Genomic DNA, 17,126 nt, shown 5'->3' with positions numbered 1-17,126 from the left:
TGCTAGGCCCAGTTTTGAATGCTTGGTAGGTTTCATTAGATATCGAGATTCGTTGGATTAGAGATTGCATAATGTTTGGTCATTGGGGGTTTCCTATAAACTCTGTGTGTTTGTCTAGTCAGTGATTTATCAAGCGCTCAGGGCCTCCCCTCCAAGACTCAATTGGCCAAGAATGGCCTTGCAGACTAACCCCACCTCTCTTGTAGGCAAAAATAGTGAAGCATATCGTATGATATTGTTCTAAGGAAATATGTTCCATCGTGTGAAATTACCTTACATTGCAGCAACTGCAATTTATTCTTCTAACTAATTTAGCCATTTATTTGTTTATGGCAAATAACAAATAAATCACACTACGATTCTTCACAATAAAAATGTTGCGGAAGTAAAATCAAGAACTAAGAAATAGATGCACACACATGAAAATTGACACATTTACTTTGGACTGAAAAGTCCCCAAAAAAACCTCGAAGGGAAAATCAGTGCAGCAGACGAGGTTTTATTTTATTATTATGCGAGAATTGGTGAACTACAACTGCTAACCCTTTCTGGCTCAGCTCCAACAATTTTATTGTTGATTTGGGGTAGCATCGGATGTGCTCTAACCATGAAAATTGGTGGAGAGGCTAAAGCACATGAGATCTCCAAGACCCAGAAATGGTTTGGGCAGATTCTAACCGGTTTAGGAGATATTAAAATAATTAATATTTTTAATGGAATTCCTAAGTCTAAACTTAGGAAAAATAAAATATTAATGGGTATTAATATAAAATTGGGTTAGAAGGTTCTAAAAGACATAGATCAAGCCAAATCTAATCTTAGACGTTGATTAGAGATTTAATCTCGGCCATTGAAGGACCAACAAGAAAAGTATAAGATGAGGCTTGAGGACCAGTTGGAGAATACACCAGAGTTATCAATCATTCAATTTTTTAGAGCGGGGTTTGCTAAGAAAAATCGAATCAGTGATCAGTTTGCAGCGAGGGGCAGTGAGTGACAGAGAGGTAGAGATAGTGCTGAAAGACCAGCACAGAGGCAAAGTGGCAGACGCAGAAGCCAGAGCAGGCCACGCAGAGCCCAGCAGAGACAATGTAGAGGTCAGAGGACCTGCGTCATCCACGCAGAGGGCAGCAAGAGTGACGTAGAGGGTCCCAAAGGCTGTGTAGTGCCTCAGAGGGCTAACGCAGAGGGTTCTGAGGCTGACGCAAAGGCCAGGAGGGTTGACGCAGTGCTTCAGTGTTGTTGGAGAGGGTTTCGTGGGGCAGGTTTTCTGAATACCTGCTTCCAAATAGAGAGGTATTACTGTCGGTTATTTTTCTCTGTCGGGTGAGCTAGTTTGGCACCCAGTTGTACTCAAGGATATACTGCATAATAAATAACCCTCATAATTGTTGCACCGGTTTTCCCAAGTTGGGTTTTTCCGGGGACGAGTTGTCCAAAAATAATGGTGTCACTTGTGTGTTTGTTATTTCTTTCAGTTGTTGATCTATAGATGGTTGAGACTGTATTGTGTTTATTTCGATGTTTATATGTTTAAATAACTTGTTTGTAATTAATAAGTAGGAGAAATAAACCAGAAGAACACACATAAAATTTCTAACGGTTAGACTTAGAAATCTCAACATTTATCTCAGTGAAAAATACTAGGAGAGCCCTTCTCCCTCTCAGCGGATCAAACTGACCTCTCCTTGGCCACTTGCTCTCTCCCTAGCACTCGCACCACTGGGCAGAAATGCGCACTATGGCCACTAGGACTTTTGCACAACCCTAGAAACACGTCCTACCAAGTCGTCCTGCTTGCCTCAACCTCTGGAAACAATTCGCTAGGCCTCCCGGGAATAGATCCGGGCACTAGCTACTAAATCGGTCCCTCTCCCGACAACTCACACTGGCTAACTGGGCAACTCGTACTACAAAAATCAGCCTCCCTGCTAGATAATTTGGCCTTCCTTCCCTAATGCTAGAAACTGGAAAACCACTAGAGAATTTCACTGGAAATTCTCCCTGCTACTACTCTCTAGCTCGAATTCTTCCCTCGATAAATAAGGTGCACTAGGTAATTTGCACTGCCTTGCTCCCTTGCTCTTGTAACTATGTCTATCTCTATCCCGTTGACTTGCTCTTATAATCTTTCGCTAGAGCATCAACAGCCAAGATCTAATCGTGATCGATGACTAAGATCAATTTGACTCCATCAATACACTCTTCTGGAAGTTTATAGAGCAAAAGTCGATTTCCTCAGTTAATACCCATTAATTAATTAATTTTCCTAAGTTAGACTTAGAAAGATTTTAATTATTGATTAATTAGCTTAATTGAGTCGTGTCTAGCTGTTTTCTCCTAAAACCTTCTCTGGGTTTTGGAGATCTCATGTTCCTTACCCTCTCTGACACCTTAAAGACTAGAACACTTGTCTAATGCTACCACAATATCCACAAAACTAGCACTCCCTCTTAGCAAGGAAGGTGTTATGTCCCCAACATCTCTCTCCTCTACATCTTGTAGCTGGACTGACCACGTTGTTGTTGATGTCTGACTTCTATTACACCTCCTTTCTTCACATCTCATACAGATCTGACTCCTTATCACTGTGAAGAAGTCGAACTGGTAAACAATGTCCATCAACTACTGTGCATACTCTAATCTATCTCACATTGTTGTTGCTACTACTCTTCCACTATTCCTGCATTGTTGTTGCAACTACTGCAATAGTGAGCTTAATCTCTCCTGGCCTCCCTCTGAAACAGGACTGTGAAATCTCTCCTAGATGGGAACTCCCACTAGAAGTCTCGCTCTGGCTGGAACTGCTCCTGCAACCTGCAACTGGACAATTCGCACTACTTCCTCCAATCATAGGGATTTCCTGCAACTGCAACTGGAAACTCTCTGCAAATCTACTATGCCCCTGCAACTAGTTCTGCAACTATCTCTCGAACCCCTGACTGCACTTGGCTCTACATTGTCTCATCAATAACTGACTACGCCCATTTGGCTCTGCTACTGTCTCTCAAACATCTAAGTGTGCCAAGTTCTACAATTGTTGTCCAAGTAACTGACTGCACCTACTAACACTGATCCTTCTGCTACTAAACATTGTGGGCTTCCATGGCAAAGGTAATAATCCATGTGAAGAGTATCTTGCAATCATTGTTGCTCATTCATGGACCCTACCTGATCCTGATAATCTGGAGCATCATGCTCCTCCTCCATCTGGAGGTGTCACTGCTATCAGTGCGAATTCCTCCAATCTAGAGGTCAACTCGTTTATCTCTATTGAAGCTATCATCTACTCCTACCCCTTCTTGTCCTTCTTTCTTTACGGACACTGGGTGATGAGTGACCAAATTCACCACATCCAAGACATTTGACCTTCGATAAGTCCTTTTTCTTCTTCTCGCCTCCTTTTGAGTTTTGTCCCTGACTGGGACCCTTCTTCACCTTCCCTTTACCTGCAAGGGCTACATTCTCCTCTTCCTCCTTCTCCATTTTCGGTCCTTTGTTGTTGTCGTTAGTAGTGCCTTTTGCGAGGCTAAGACTTAACTCCTCCTAAGTGAAGTCACTCCATAGGTGATCCCATCCTGGTAGTGTGTCTCGCCCAGAAATAACTTGGACGAATGTACGCCACTCCTTGGAAAACCCATTTAGAGTTGTACGCACCAACTCATCATTAGACGGTTTCTCTGCAACGGCTCCCAGTTCATCTTGGACATTCTACAGTCCGGTGAGATAGGAAGTAACACCTTCACCCTTTTGCATCCTAGTGGTCCTCAGCTTCTCCTTAAGAATGATTTTACGATTCTCAGACAAATCCTCATACAGCTTTATGACGGCATCCCACATGTCCTTTGTCCTTTTCTTTTTTGCAATATGTAGGACGACATGATCCCAAACACCATCCAAGGCCATTCTCTTGGAATTGGCCATCTCCTTAACATGACATTCGTCATGAACTCCTTCAGACTATGCTCATCCAATAGGAATTGCATTATGGTCTTCCATACACCAAAGTTAAAGGCTCCGTCAAGTCTGTCTTGATCCCTAAGTCTTGTTGTGGCCATCCCTATGAAACACAAACAAACTGGAGACTGGATTTGGAAATCTCTTTCTCTTCCCTGCTTGGCCTTCTTCTGCTACTCGCACTCCCTTAGGAATGCGCAAATCTGCTCTCTTGCCTTTGGAAATCCTTCTTCGGCACTCGCATTACCTGTTACTCCACTACTAGGCAACTCGCTCTACCTCCCAAAAGTCCTCTGGAATTTGGCACACGAACTACTACTCTTGAAGCACGCATCAGCTCACTGGCAAAACTGCTACGACCTTCTACTACTGGGAATGACGTATTTCCTCTTGGAAACTGGAAACCCTCTAAGAAATAGATTGGAAATCTCCTCTATGTGCTTTTATCTTCCTTCCCTGCGCAGATCTACAATTGCAGCCTTTGTTGCAAATCCTCTGCACCAAGATCTACTCAGCAAATCCACTAATCTACTCACTAGAACTGCTTCCTAGCAACCACAATGCCTGCAAACTCTGCTTCTAAGGCTATTCGAACTTTTTCTGAACTGGATCTGGAAATCGAACCCTCTACCTCTGCAATTCGCACCCTTGGCTTGGCCTGCACAGATTTTAATTTTGTGCTTCAGATCTCCCTCTGAAACTGCACAATTTGTCGATCTTTCGTCTTGGAGCCTCTGATCTAATCAATAATGCTCTAATACCATGTGAAATTTCCTTAAATTGTAGAAACTAGAGTTTATTCTTCTAACTTATTTTGCAGTTTATTTGTTTACGGCAAATAACAAATAAATCACACTGCAATTCTTCACAATAAATACGTTGCGGAAGTAAAATCAGGAACTGAGAAATAGATGCACACACTAAAAATTAACACAATTATTTTGGACTGAAAAGTCCCCAGAAAAACCCTGAAGAGAAAACCGGTGCAACAGATGAGGATTTATTTTATTATTATGCAGCAAATTGGAGAATTACAATTGCTAGCCCTTTCTGGCTCAGCTCCAACAATTTATCTCACTGGAAAACACTGGGAGAGCCTTTCTCCCTCTCAGCAGATGAAACTGGCCTCTCCTTGGCCACTTTCTCTCTCCCTGGCACTCGCACCATTGGGCAGAAATGCACACTGCAGCCACTGGGACTTTTGCACAACCCTGGAAACACCTCCTGCCAAGTCATCTTGTCCATCTCTACGTCTGGAAACAATTCGCTAGGCCTCCCGGGACCAAATCCAAGCACCAGCAACTGAATCGATCCCTCTCCCGGCAACTCACACTGGCTAACTAGGCAACTCGTACTGCAGAAATCGGCCTCCCTGCTAGATAATTTGGCCTTCCTTCTCTAATGTTGGAAACTGGAAAACCACTAGAGACTTTTGCTGGAAATTCTCCCTGCGGCAACCCCTGCAACTCTCTGGCTTGAATTCTTCCCTCATTGAATATTGTGCACTGGGTAATTCACATTGCCTTGCTCCTTGCTCTCGCAACTGTATCTATCTCCATCCCATCCACGTGCTCTTATAATCTCTCGTTGGAGCATCAATGACCAAGATCTAATCGTGATCGATGGCTAAGGCTAAGGTCAATTTGATTCCATCGATAAACTTTTTTGAAAGCCTCTAGAGCAAAAGCCGATTTCATCAATTAATACCCATCAATTAATCAATTTTCCTAAGTTAGACTTAGGAACTTTTTAATTATTTATTAATTAAATTAATTGAGTGGTATCTACGTGTTTTCTCCTAAAACCTTTTCTGTGTTTTGGAGATCTCTTGTTCCTTAGCCTCTCTGACACCTTAGAGACTAGAACACCTATCCAATGCTACCACAATATCCAAAAAACTAACACATTGTTGTTGCCAAGTATTCTTCAAGGGCATCTTCATTGGAGGGTAGTCTTGCTAAGGGATTCCAAATATGTGATTTGGGATTCTCTGGCTGGTATGTGCCATTGTTTGAGAATTTTAGTGTTATTTGTTCTTCAGAAACTCCACTGCAAATATCTGTTTGAGAATAAGGTCAGTTATTTGACATCTTTTTGTCAGTTGTGGAAACACAAGGTATTGTTGGAAAAAAGGGCCTTTATAGCGCCGAGAGGCGCTCTACAGCCCAGTATAGAGTAGATGTGTAGGTGTAATGTATGTAAACAATTTTAAATGACGACTCAATTAAAAAATAATAAAAAGTTAAAAGTAATAAATAAAAAACAATATAAACCCAATATTGACATTTAAATGTTGGCTCAATTAATAATAAAAAGTTAAAGTAATAAAAATAATCTATATTTTGAATTTGTTATTAATTTGTGAATAGATTTTGTTACAATATCATAGGCCAAGACCATGGCTTATCATTACCACATGCCCAAAAACTATAACTTATTTCACAACCAAAATATTTTATAGCAATATGACAAAATTATTAACCATGGATATTCACCCCCACTTTACCGTGGATATTATTAACTTGTAAATAGGCTTTGTTACAATATCATGGGCCAATACCATGACTTACCAATACCACATGCCCAAAAAACATAAATTATTTCACAATCAAAATATTTTATAACAATATGACAAGATTCTTAACCATGGATATTCACCCCTACCTTACCATGGATATTATTAACTTGTAAATAGACTTTGTTACAATACCATGGGTCAATACATGGTTTATCAATACCACATGCCCAAAAAACATAACTTATTTCACAATCAAAATATTTTATAACAATATGACAAGATTCTTAACCATGGATATTCATCCACACTTTGTCATTGATATTATGAACTTGTGAATAGGCTTTGTTACAATACCATGACTTATCAATACCAAATGCCCAAAAATCATAACTTATTTCACAATCAAAATATTTTATAACAATATGACAAGATTCTTAACCATGGATATTCACCCACACTTTACCATGGATATTATTAACTTGTAAATAGACTTTGTTACAATACAATGGGCCAATACCATGGCTTATCAATATCACATGCCGGAAAACCGTAACTCATTTATTTCACAGTCAAAATATTTTATAAAATATTGTATTTTAATTTAATTTATAAGGTTTTCATTATTGTATTTTTTTTACAAGATTGATCCAAAATATAGGTTTAATATATTACAACCAATTGAGTATTTTTAATTTAGATACTTTCTTAAAAACAATACAATGGGATTAATTTTAAGAGAGAGGGAGAGAGATAGTGAAAACACTGGGGAGGGAGAGAGAAGGAGAGAGAGAGAGATGGAGGGGGAGAGAGCGAGGAAATAAAAAAGACATACAGAGATAGAGGTGGAGAGAGAGAGGGAGTGACAAGGGAGAGATGGAGAGAGAAGAGAGGAGGGAAGAGAGAGAAGAGGAGAGGAGGGAAGAGAGAGAAGAGGAGATGTGAGAGGGAGGGAAACAGAAAGATGGAGGGGGGAGAGAGAATGAGAGAGGGGCAGAGATGGTGACAGTGTTGGAGGGGAGAGAGAGAGAGAGAGAGAAAGTGCGAGTGATAGCGGGGAGAGACAAAGGGAGGTGCGAGAGAAAGAAAGAGAGAGAGGACTCAAGAGAGAGATGGAGTTGGAGGGGGAGGGAAGAAGAAAGGCATAGAGGGAGAAAGATGGAGAGAGAGAGGGAGTGACAAGGGAGAGATGGAAAGAGAGGGAGGGAGAAAGGAGAGCGGGAGGGAAGAGAGAAAGAAGGAGAGAGGCAAAGAAGGGGAAGAAAGAGAGAGAGAAGGGGAAGATAGAGAGGGAGAGGAAGAGGGAGGGAGAAAGAGATGGACAAATATGGAGATAAAATGTGTATGTTTCAGGTTTAAGATAGAGAGAGGTAATAAGAAAGAGACACATAAATATAAAATTAAATATAGATATTATATAACCAGCCTAGATCCATCTTAACCCCGGATCTATTAAGCATCGAGAGGGATCAAATCTCTCGAGGTGCAAACCTTTCCTCAAGTTTTTCACTCAAAAAAGAGGTTTGAACCTCGAGATTTGATACCTCTCGGCGCTTGATAGACCCGGGGTTAAGATGGATCTAGGCTGGTTGATTAAGGACATCAAACAGTGAAATTCTGGTGCTTATTTTGATTTCATAGCTTGTTTAGTTGTCTTAAGGAAGAGAATATAAACTCCATTGCATATACCCTTCTGCTTTTCTTTTATCTTGTTGCCAATGTAAATACTTTTCTGTAAATATAAATATTTTTAATAAATAATGATCTCTCACAACTTAGGCAACTTCTTAATAAAATGTTTTGAATATCATATCATGGCTTCTGAAGGAATGGTCATGACAACTGTCATGTTGAAAGGCCCTCTTGGAGATGATTTCACTCACTGGAATAGTCAATGATACTTCCTGTAGATGATAGGGAAAAGAAGAACAAACTCTTATTTGGAAAGCTTGTCCATGGTGGTCCATCTGTGTGCACACTGTATTTACATATTAATTGATGCTCTCAATTAGCCTTATAAGATCCGTTTCATCCTCTGGTGGATTATGCAACATGCAGTCATTAGATATTATGCAACTTACATGTTCTCCTCATATGACTACCAATTTTCCAAGCTCCATGACAATGCCCCATATAATCCTTTTAAGAGTCGCACTCAAAGCCTCACTAGTGGTTCAGTTTTGTTCCCATGGTTTCCTTTATGCACAATTAATTAAAATGGATATATTAATTTTATTCTGTTTATTTTGTTTTAACGAAAAGGGATGTAGAAAAGATGTATAAGCCATAGCTGACACATAATCCAAGGGTCTCTAAATAGCCCAACATTGTCCCATAGATTGGTCATTTCAAACTTTATTAGGCTTACATGATGTAATTATGCACTTTACAGTATTTCTCACCATAAGGATGGCAGGGTCACTTGCACTAAGTAGGATTAACATCATTCTCTACAGGATTATCATCATTGTCTCCTTTAATTAAAAATATAGATACAATCAGTCTCCACATACAACTTAAAACGTTGGAAATAAAGTGATTGTTGGAAACTTCAGGAAATTAGAGGTTCTCATATAAGTGTAACCATATGAAAATACATTAGCAATGTAAGGACGTGTTTAGAAGAAAAAACAATGTCGTGTATGTCTCCAAAACATACAAGTAATTTTAAACATACCATATAAGGGTGGCCAACTTACCATGCAAGAAAAATGTATAATTCCATTGCACAAAGGAAAGCACTTAATCACTATCCATGCATGTTGAAAATTGCATTTAGATTCTCTAGAATATATGACTAATCAAGAATATTTCAAAGAGAAGAAAAACTATAGCTGCCAAACCCTCCAGAAACCAAGAGTAAATCTTCCCAAGAAACATAACGATAATTCTTTCCATGTTCAAATAATGTCTTGTATGTCTCCAAAACATCAAGTAATTTTAAACATATCATATAAGGGTTACCATGCAAGAAAAATGTATAATTTCATCACACGAAGAAAAGAACTTAATCACTACCCATGCATGTTGATAATAGCATTTAGATTCTCTAGAATACGTGACTAATCAAAAAATAACCAAAGAGAAGAAAAACAATAGTTTCCAATCCCTCCAAAAAACAAGAGCAAAAATTCCCACGAAACATACCGATAATTCTTTCCATGTTCTCTCTGCAGAGTCCAATTTTGCTATTAAATATGGCTCCTGCAGCAAGCCTTAAACCATTACTATCTGATATCAAAAAACTATTATCCATAACAGCATAACAGAAAAGACACAAAAAAACAAAAGATAACGTCCCCAATCTTGGGGAAATAAATATCTTCTTTCTTGGAATAGAATATAAACTGAGAAGTGGATGGATATTTTGACAGTTTTATTTCTTGTTCACAGTGAAACTTTTAGCCATAAAAAATGGAGATATGTATTATAGAATAAATTCAAGTCCATAAGTAATCAAACCCTTAACTTGCAAAGAAATGAAATCCTTTCTCGAATACTTGGAGAATCCATGTGGAACCCCTCTAGAGAGCTTCCCTTACTCTGAAAGATTTTTATGACACGTACCTTTAAGAAAAACCAGTCCAATGGGAAATCAAGCAGGTTCTGCCAAGATGTATTGTCAGGTAGATATAAGCAATGAGCATCATTAATCCAATCCAAACATCCCAAAGTAGTTAAGTTCACAGGAAGAATCTGGCATTCAAGAATGTGATTGAAAATTATAACACCTCCTAAATGCTCCACAAAATAATCCCAAAGCAACCACAAGAAAATGGAACCCAGCCTTAAGATCATGGTAATCATTTAGGAAAAATGCTGGCTATCATGGACCATGGTATGGTGAATGGTAAAGGAGAAGGAAAATATAATATCTGGCTGAGGAATGAAGGGAAAAAAAATAGCAATTAGTAAGCAACCAGCGTTGAAAGTTACACATTGAGAGGACAAAGATTAACAAAAAATCAGGAGAATAGAAAAAATTAGACGAGATAGATTGTACTGTACACTTCCAACCTTATCCTGAACCAGCATCATGGAAAGGAGGAAAGAGGGACAGCATTCAGCATCCCTAGATCTTTTTCATTAAATATCAAATAATCACCAGGGCTGCTTTCTATGGAAAAAGAACACAGACCGTTAGAATGAACACTACTGGTTGTGCAGATTGGCATAAGTGAACACTGCTGTGGGAAAGGGAAAGTCATATAGCCAGCTCTCCACCCTCCTCATTGAAACACAGAAAAGCAAGGAACACTTTCAAAAAAGTAGACAACGTCACAAAAGCAAAGAGAGACAAGTGTTTGCTGCCTATTACACCATATCTTGTTTCAGGTGTCTGTGGACCATTTCATTACACCTGGAAGAATGGCACTTGTTGACCACTCCATGCATTGTCAACTACCCTATAGCAGTACACATTTTTGCAAGGGAATTCCATCATATTCAAGCAGTCAGACATTCAGGATTCATCATCATCATTCGTCAGTGTATTAAAGCGAATTAGAGTTGTAAATCCAAATTATTGTAAATGATGTTGGTATGACCGTTTAATTATGTAACAACACCTAGGTAAGCCTCTGATTTTGGCAAAGAATTTCATCCTAGGAAGTTTTTTAACCTCACCAAATTATGTGCATTTCTAAACACGGATAATTGGTAGAGTTTTTCTTCCAGTTTAAACCCCAAAGCTAGGGTGGAATTCATTGACAACGTCTTAGGTGAGTCCTAGTGTTATATCGAGTCTTTTGTAAAAGTGTGTTTGGGAATAATTTAAGCACATTTGGCTAAATTATTTTATTACAAACACACTTGGTCTATACTAGATCATATTGTGTCACAGAATTGGGTAAATTATTAAGAGTCTATGTCTAAAGATGTTTCCCCCTTTCAAGGGTTGAATTAAATGTAATATCTTGATGTAAAAATATTTTTGTGCATAGTCCCTCATATTTAGACACCATGGCTAAAATATTTGAGGGTGGAAAAAATTATTAATCCTCTCTACTATCAATTAATTAATTTTTCTAGCTAAATTAAATTAAAATCCTAAGCCAGAAAATTAATTTTGGTTTTCTAGCAAAAAATGACAAAAATATTAACCAAGAAATGGTCAAAAAATTAAAATTGAGAGAAATAAAATTATCTCCGAGTGGAAAAACGAATTTTGGAAAAGGTGGTCATTTCCAAGGAAGAATTAAATTGACAAACCCAATTCCAAGGCAGAAAAAATCACAAGAAATTCTTTGGCGCTAGAAAAGAATTATTTTTTCAAGAAAATTCGTGAGTCCAAAAGAAGTCCAATTTCCAAGGCCCTTTATCAAGGAAAAGATCACTCTTTTAACAAAAAATGAGCTTATGGACCAAGATAATTAAGTCAAAAATGATTTTTGAGGAAAAAATGTCAAAATAATATTTTTTGGAGCAAGGAAAAAGGGAATTATTTTGGAATTCGAATTTTTTCATCAAAATCAAGGGACGAGATTTATTTTTGGCATGGATCAAGCACCAAGTAGTTGTTATTATCCAGGATCAAGTCAAAAATGTGCAACTTCTTGGACCTAGCCATTTTCCACTTGGAGGGGGATCTAGATCTCTCTATTTTCTATATAAGGAAGCTATTTGCTCCTCATTTGTGACTGAAAAAATTGTAAAGAAGCTCTGAGTCAAGCTCTGTTGGTTGTAATATTTTTTTTATCAATAAAGCAAAAAGTCTTTGGGGTTTACTCTTGATGGTGTTCCTCTTCAATTTTCTTGTGGTAATGTTTTCTGGATCATGTGCTTAATATTCTACTAAATAAATTTTATAAATTATTATTTCTTTAGCCATTTGTTGGATCAACTATTTACACAGGGATCTTGTATTAGTTGATGGGTTTTTAGAGAAACATTTTAATTTGATTTATCTAGCAGGTATCTCTAAATTTTGAAAGTTATTTTGTTATCTATGCCTCTATTGATCTAATAATTTGATTTTAAGTGTGTAGAGACTTCAAGTATTCAGATCTTGGGTGTGAGGGGAAGTCTTCGGCTAGACCAACCCACTCTCAAGTCAAGAAAACTCAAGAGCCCATCTGATTAAATTTCATGGTTTATCTAATGATTTGATTTGCAGGGATTTTGGCTTTTGCTTGCCATTAAAAATTTATTTCCATCAATTACTTTCAAATTTCTACTTGGGCTAAAACGATTTATTTGCTAAATTAGAGCTAAAATTATGTTGTGGATATTGTAAATAATTTGTAGATAATTTTTACTTTGTAAATAATTGTTATTTTCTAACCCTTGTAAATATTTTTCCTGACCATTGCATATATTTGAATTCTTTTTTGTGTATATTTGTGGGATTGTCCTAACGTGGTTTTTTGCAGATTTGGAATGGAGAGATAAGTTTTTTTTTACTAAGTATTTTTGCAGGTGTGTGATCCATGAATTTGAAAGGAAAGCGAATTTTTTGAAAGACCTAGCCATTACAAACCCTGGACGGCTAGGGTTTTTGGGCCTAAAATTACCAATTTTTGAGCATTGTCTGGCATTTTGTGAAGGCCGCAAAAGGTCTGAGCCTTGAATCACTCTCTCAAGGGTTTTAAAACTCAAAGAGTGTGGCTCCTTTTCCTCAACAATTCACTTTAGAGGAGCAGCCGCAAACCCTAAGAGGCTACTTTCATTACAAAACCAGAACTTCTTTGAGGATTTGACATACAGATGTTTTGCAATAATTTTCACAATTAAATTTCTTAATGTACTTTATCCAAATCTGACTTTGGTTGCAGGCATAAAGACAAAATTTCAGGGACCAAAATCTGATTAAAGGTGGCTTGTAGACTATTTCGTTACCCAGATTCTGATTGTAAAGCTTGACTTGGCTAGCTGTTAGGGCTATTGGCCATTCCAGGCCTAGCCGCAGGTTTGGTTGGGCCCAATTTCCTTGGCCATAGGCTTGTTTGGGTTTCTGTCGGTTGCATCTTATTTAACCCTGGTACATTACAGATATAATTCATCATTGCAAGGGTTTGGTGCTTGTTTTGGCTTTTGGAACAAATCACATTCAGAATCTGATCCATTGCAGGGTCCCTCTTAAGGGCTTCGTATCGCTTGTTTGAAGGTTAAACATTGCTATTTGGACTTTTGACTTGACATATCAGTTGTTGGATTGAAGCTGCAAGGCCTTGTGGCCTTGATTCCTCTCTCACTGCCTTTTATTGCAGACTGTCATAAGAAATTCAGATCTGAAGGTTTACACACAGACCCAAATCACAACAAAAACAAATAACAATATTAAGGCCTTAAAACATTAAAACCCATCACATAATAATCGCAGGTGTTTAATAACCGTTTGGGCTTTATTTCCTTGCAATCTAGGTGACTGATCTTGCTCATTTATGGTCTGATCCGAAAGTTACAGTGACAGTCTTATCAAACAATGGCATTTTTCTGAGTGTGATCAACATTAGAGCACATATTGGCTATCACTCTTGCATATGATGTTGAATTGAGAGCAGATTTTGTGACTGTAGCATCTTTTCATGGACTGAATTTCTTAATTTACAGTGGGCTGATCTAATAGGCATAAATGTTTCTAAGATCTGATATAGGTATCTTGCTCTTAGATACTGATCATTAATTGACTTGTCTCCTCTCTTACCTCAAGGATGCTTGAAAATATTTGGGTTTTGTTCCATTGCATTATTAGTGACAGATCTTCTTCTTGGGTTACTGATATCATTACTGGTTGCACCATTTAGAAATCTGATATAATTTGAACTTGCATTGACACAGTTGTAGCCCAACATGAGTGTTCTTGGCTTTGTGTGGTAGCTCTTGCATATTTTGCATTTCTAAGTGGACCGTTATATATTGGAGGCTCCAACATCTTATTGACAGTGGTAGTCATTGAGGTGTTGGGCAGTCATGAGCATTGAAAGATTTGCATAAGTCTCTTTTTCTTACCTCGAGGATAGCCTAACTTCATCACTGCATTACTCTTGCATCTCTGCATAACATCTCATTCTCAATTACTTGCGTTCTTGCATTGTATATCACTGTTGGCAAATCTCAATCAATGTGCTTGCAATAATTTGTTTCACTTTCTCTGTTAAAATTGGCAATTAGGGCCAAACTCCATGTGGGTCACCTCATTTATGGCAGCTAATATCTTTCCTAGATTCCTCTTGTCAAGAGGTGTAGGATTGATCTAAAGATCATCCGATTCCGACAAGTATTTATGGAGATATGAATTATTTGTATTTACTTGACAAATTGTCAAGGTCGGCCAGCAGTTACATGTGTGGCACACATGGCCAGTGAATCATATAAATACAAGAGAGGTTGATTCATTTTCTCATCATCTCATCTCACTCATTCTTCCCTCTCTCTCCTTAGCTTTGGATTATACAAGGAGCAGCTCATACGTGGGAAGAAGGAGGACGCTGAAAGGACCAAGCATTGACTCATCAAGGGTGCGGTTTTGGTGTGGCTGCCTCTCCTAGGCAGGCTGCAGATTTTGGCACAAAAATCGAGGCAATCCGTCCACAGGTTTGACCAGCGTTGACTGCCCTAGTTTTGGGCAGCAGGTTGACTTCAGTCAACAGCAGTTTGACTGTGTTTTTGGGGCTGTTCAAGGGCTGTTTCTTCAAGCTGTTTAAGGGCTAGTTGACCGGAAATTGACCAAGCATATTGGAGGTCAATTTCAACTCGTTTGACCAAGTTTGACTTTGTTGATCTAGGGTTTGCTGCTGCTGATATAAAATTACAGAATTCTGATTTTGTACTATTTCTCTCTGCTGAACTATTGAAGATAAAAGAAGATTTAATCAAAGTGTTTCCCCGCATTGAGGTTTGTCCCTGGCTAGCCACCACATCTTGTGTCTCTTATCTTGGCTTGTTTGTTGTTGATCGTTTAATGTTCTATCTGCACTTTACTTAATGTATATGTGATTGCTAATCTGTGGCTAATAAGAAGAAAAGAAGTAAACTGCTCTAAGCATATAACATACCATAATTTAACATGTTCTCATAGGCACTCATAAATTCAAGCCACTGTTTATTTCATTGCAATCTAATCCTAATGGTTCATTGAATGTCATTTTTTATGCTTTACGCTCTTTGTGCTCTCTTGATATTAAAGCATTGTCCTTTGCATACCATTGATTTATGAGCGATCTCAAATTTCCTTGCAAGGTTATATTTATCCTGTTCTTATCACCAATTCTTGTATTGTTGCACTGCTATATCTCTAAAGTGAAGGTACTGCAAGCCTGTACTTACATTCTAATTGCAGAGTTTTGCATCTCACCTTGCATTGCATCCATTGGTAATCGGAACTATCAGCCTGATTTCATTAATTGCAGCTTTCTTGTGTTGATTGCATTGCTCATCTATAAATCCTTTGTGATAAAAAGTTGTTGCAATTTATCTTCTTGCTCATAATTTTAATTGTCAAGCTAACTGCCTTAAGCAGCACTTGTGTCTTCTAACTTGATAAGTCTATTCATTGTGCAAGTATATTTTGTCTTGATCATTGTTATTGAAGGCACTAGTTTCTTAACTATTAAATCTTGAAGTGTCTTAAGAATATAATCTAATCAAGATCTCTGATTACATTGGTCATTAATCAAACTTGCAAACTAATTATAATCAAGTTCATAAGATTGCTAAGTGTATCTCCTAGAACTTGTTGGTTCCCAGCAAGCTTCCCCTCATCTTTCACCCCTCACCTTCAGGGACTACCCCCCTTAGGTTGCCTAAGAGATAGCTAGAATGGAGTGAACAGGAATCAGAGTGATAGCCCCTGCTTTGAGTCGTTGTCGCATTTGAAGTGTACAATTTGGGCAACAACAGCGCCCATGGAGCAGTTGCCGATCTGGGTCAATTTTGTTATTACACATATTATTTTGGTACCACCTTTATGGCTTACCTGAAGCTTGGCCAACCAAGGGGAATGGTGGCATTCTTACGGAATGAGTTGTTAGTATCATTTTTTATGCTCTTTGCTCACTTCAGTGTATCAGATATATTGGTCATACTTTGTACTAGTGGTGGAGATTGCTTTGCCAGCATATCATGTGTATTCATCTTATTGCAGGTGCTACTCCATGATTGATTATTGGTGGAGAAATCTTATATTTCCTTATCTTGTGCTCATGATGTTCCATTCATTACATTCAATTGGTCGTTACATGATGGCTCAACGGTGATGCAACATGTTTATCGATCTTAATTTCATCATGTTTGCTAGTTAAAATCGTTATGAACCAACTGTTGTCTTAAATCTGATTTGGAAACAGTGACAAGTTTAAGGTAAACCTCACCTAAACTCGTTGATAAATACATTCTGAATCTCTTTCAATTGATGATGTTTAACTGTCGATAAAATCTGGAGGCATTTCTGATTTTCTAAGCCCTCATCAAGCAACAGTGCTTCCAGGGATAGTTCTAGGACATCTCGTCCAAGCTCCACCTCATGGAGGCCATTATCAAACCCACAGACTTCTATGGTTCCAAGATCTGGGGACCCAGTTTACTACAGTCAGATTCAACCACGATGGAGAGAGTCCAGACCCTGCTTCTCCGGCGTATCATCCGCTGCAAACGCATAGTTCCACAGCCCATTATTCGGGTAAAGGTCGGGGTCCACCCATTTTGCCTTGCGGTC

At 38.3% G+C, this 17,126-nt stretch overlaps 1 protein-coding gene across 2 annotated transcripts in view; it reads right to left on the bottom strand.

Moving 5' to 3' along the window:
* The window catches only part of LOC149200370 (peptide chain release factor APG3, chloroplastic-like), a 388,882-nt gene that overhangs the window by 331,957 nt on the left and 39,799 nt on the right, over positions 1-17,126 (bottom strand). For both annotated transcript variants that reach the window (XM_089402693.1, XM_089402692.1), the window contains exon 2: positions 9,620-9,676. In XM_089402693.1, the coding sequence (XP_089258819.1) occupies positions 9,620-9,676 (57 nt within the window). The remainder of the gene's footprint in view (positions 1-9,619; positions 9,677-17,126) is intronic.

Source organism: Pinus tabuliformis, chromosome 2_1 (assembly GCF_031772625.1).
Source record: "Pinus tabuliformis cultivar Carrire ecotype Pingquan chromosome 2_1, CPIR1, whole genome shotgun sequence".
NCBI classification, from domain to species: domain Eukaryota; kingdom Viridiplantae; phylum Streptophyta; class Pinopsida; order Pinales; family Pinaceae; genus Pinus; species Pinus tabuliformis.
This window is presented reverse-complemented; position numbering and strand designations above follow the sequence as displayed.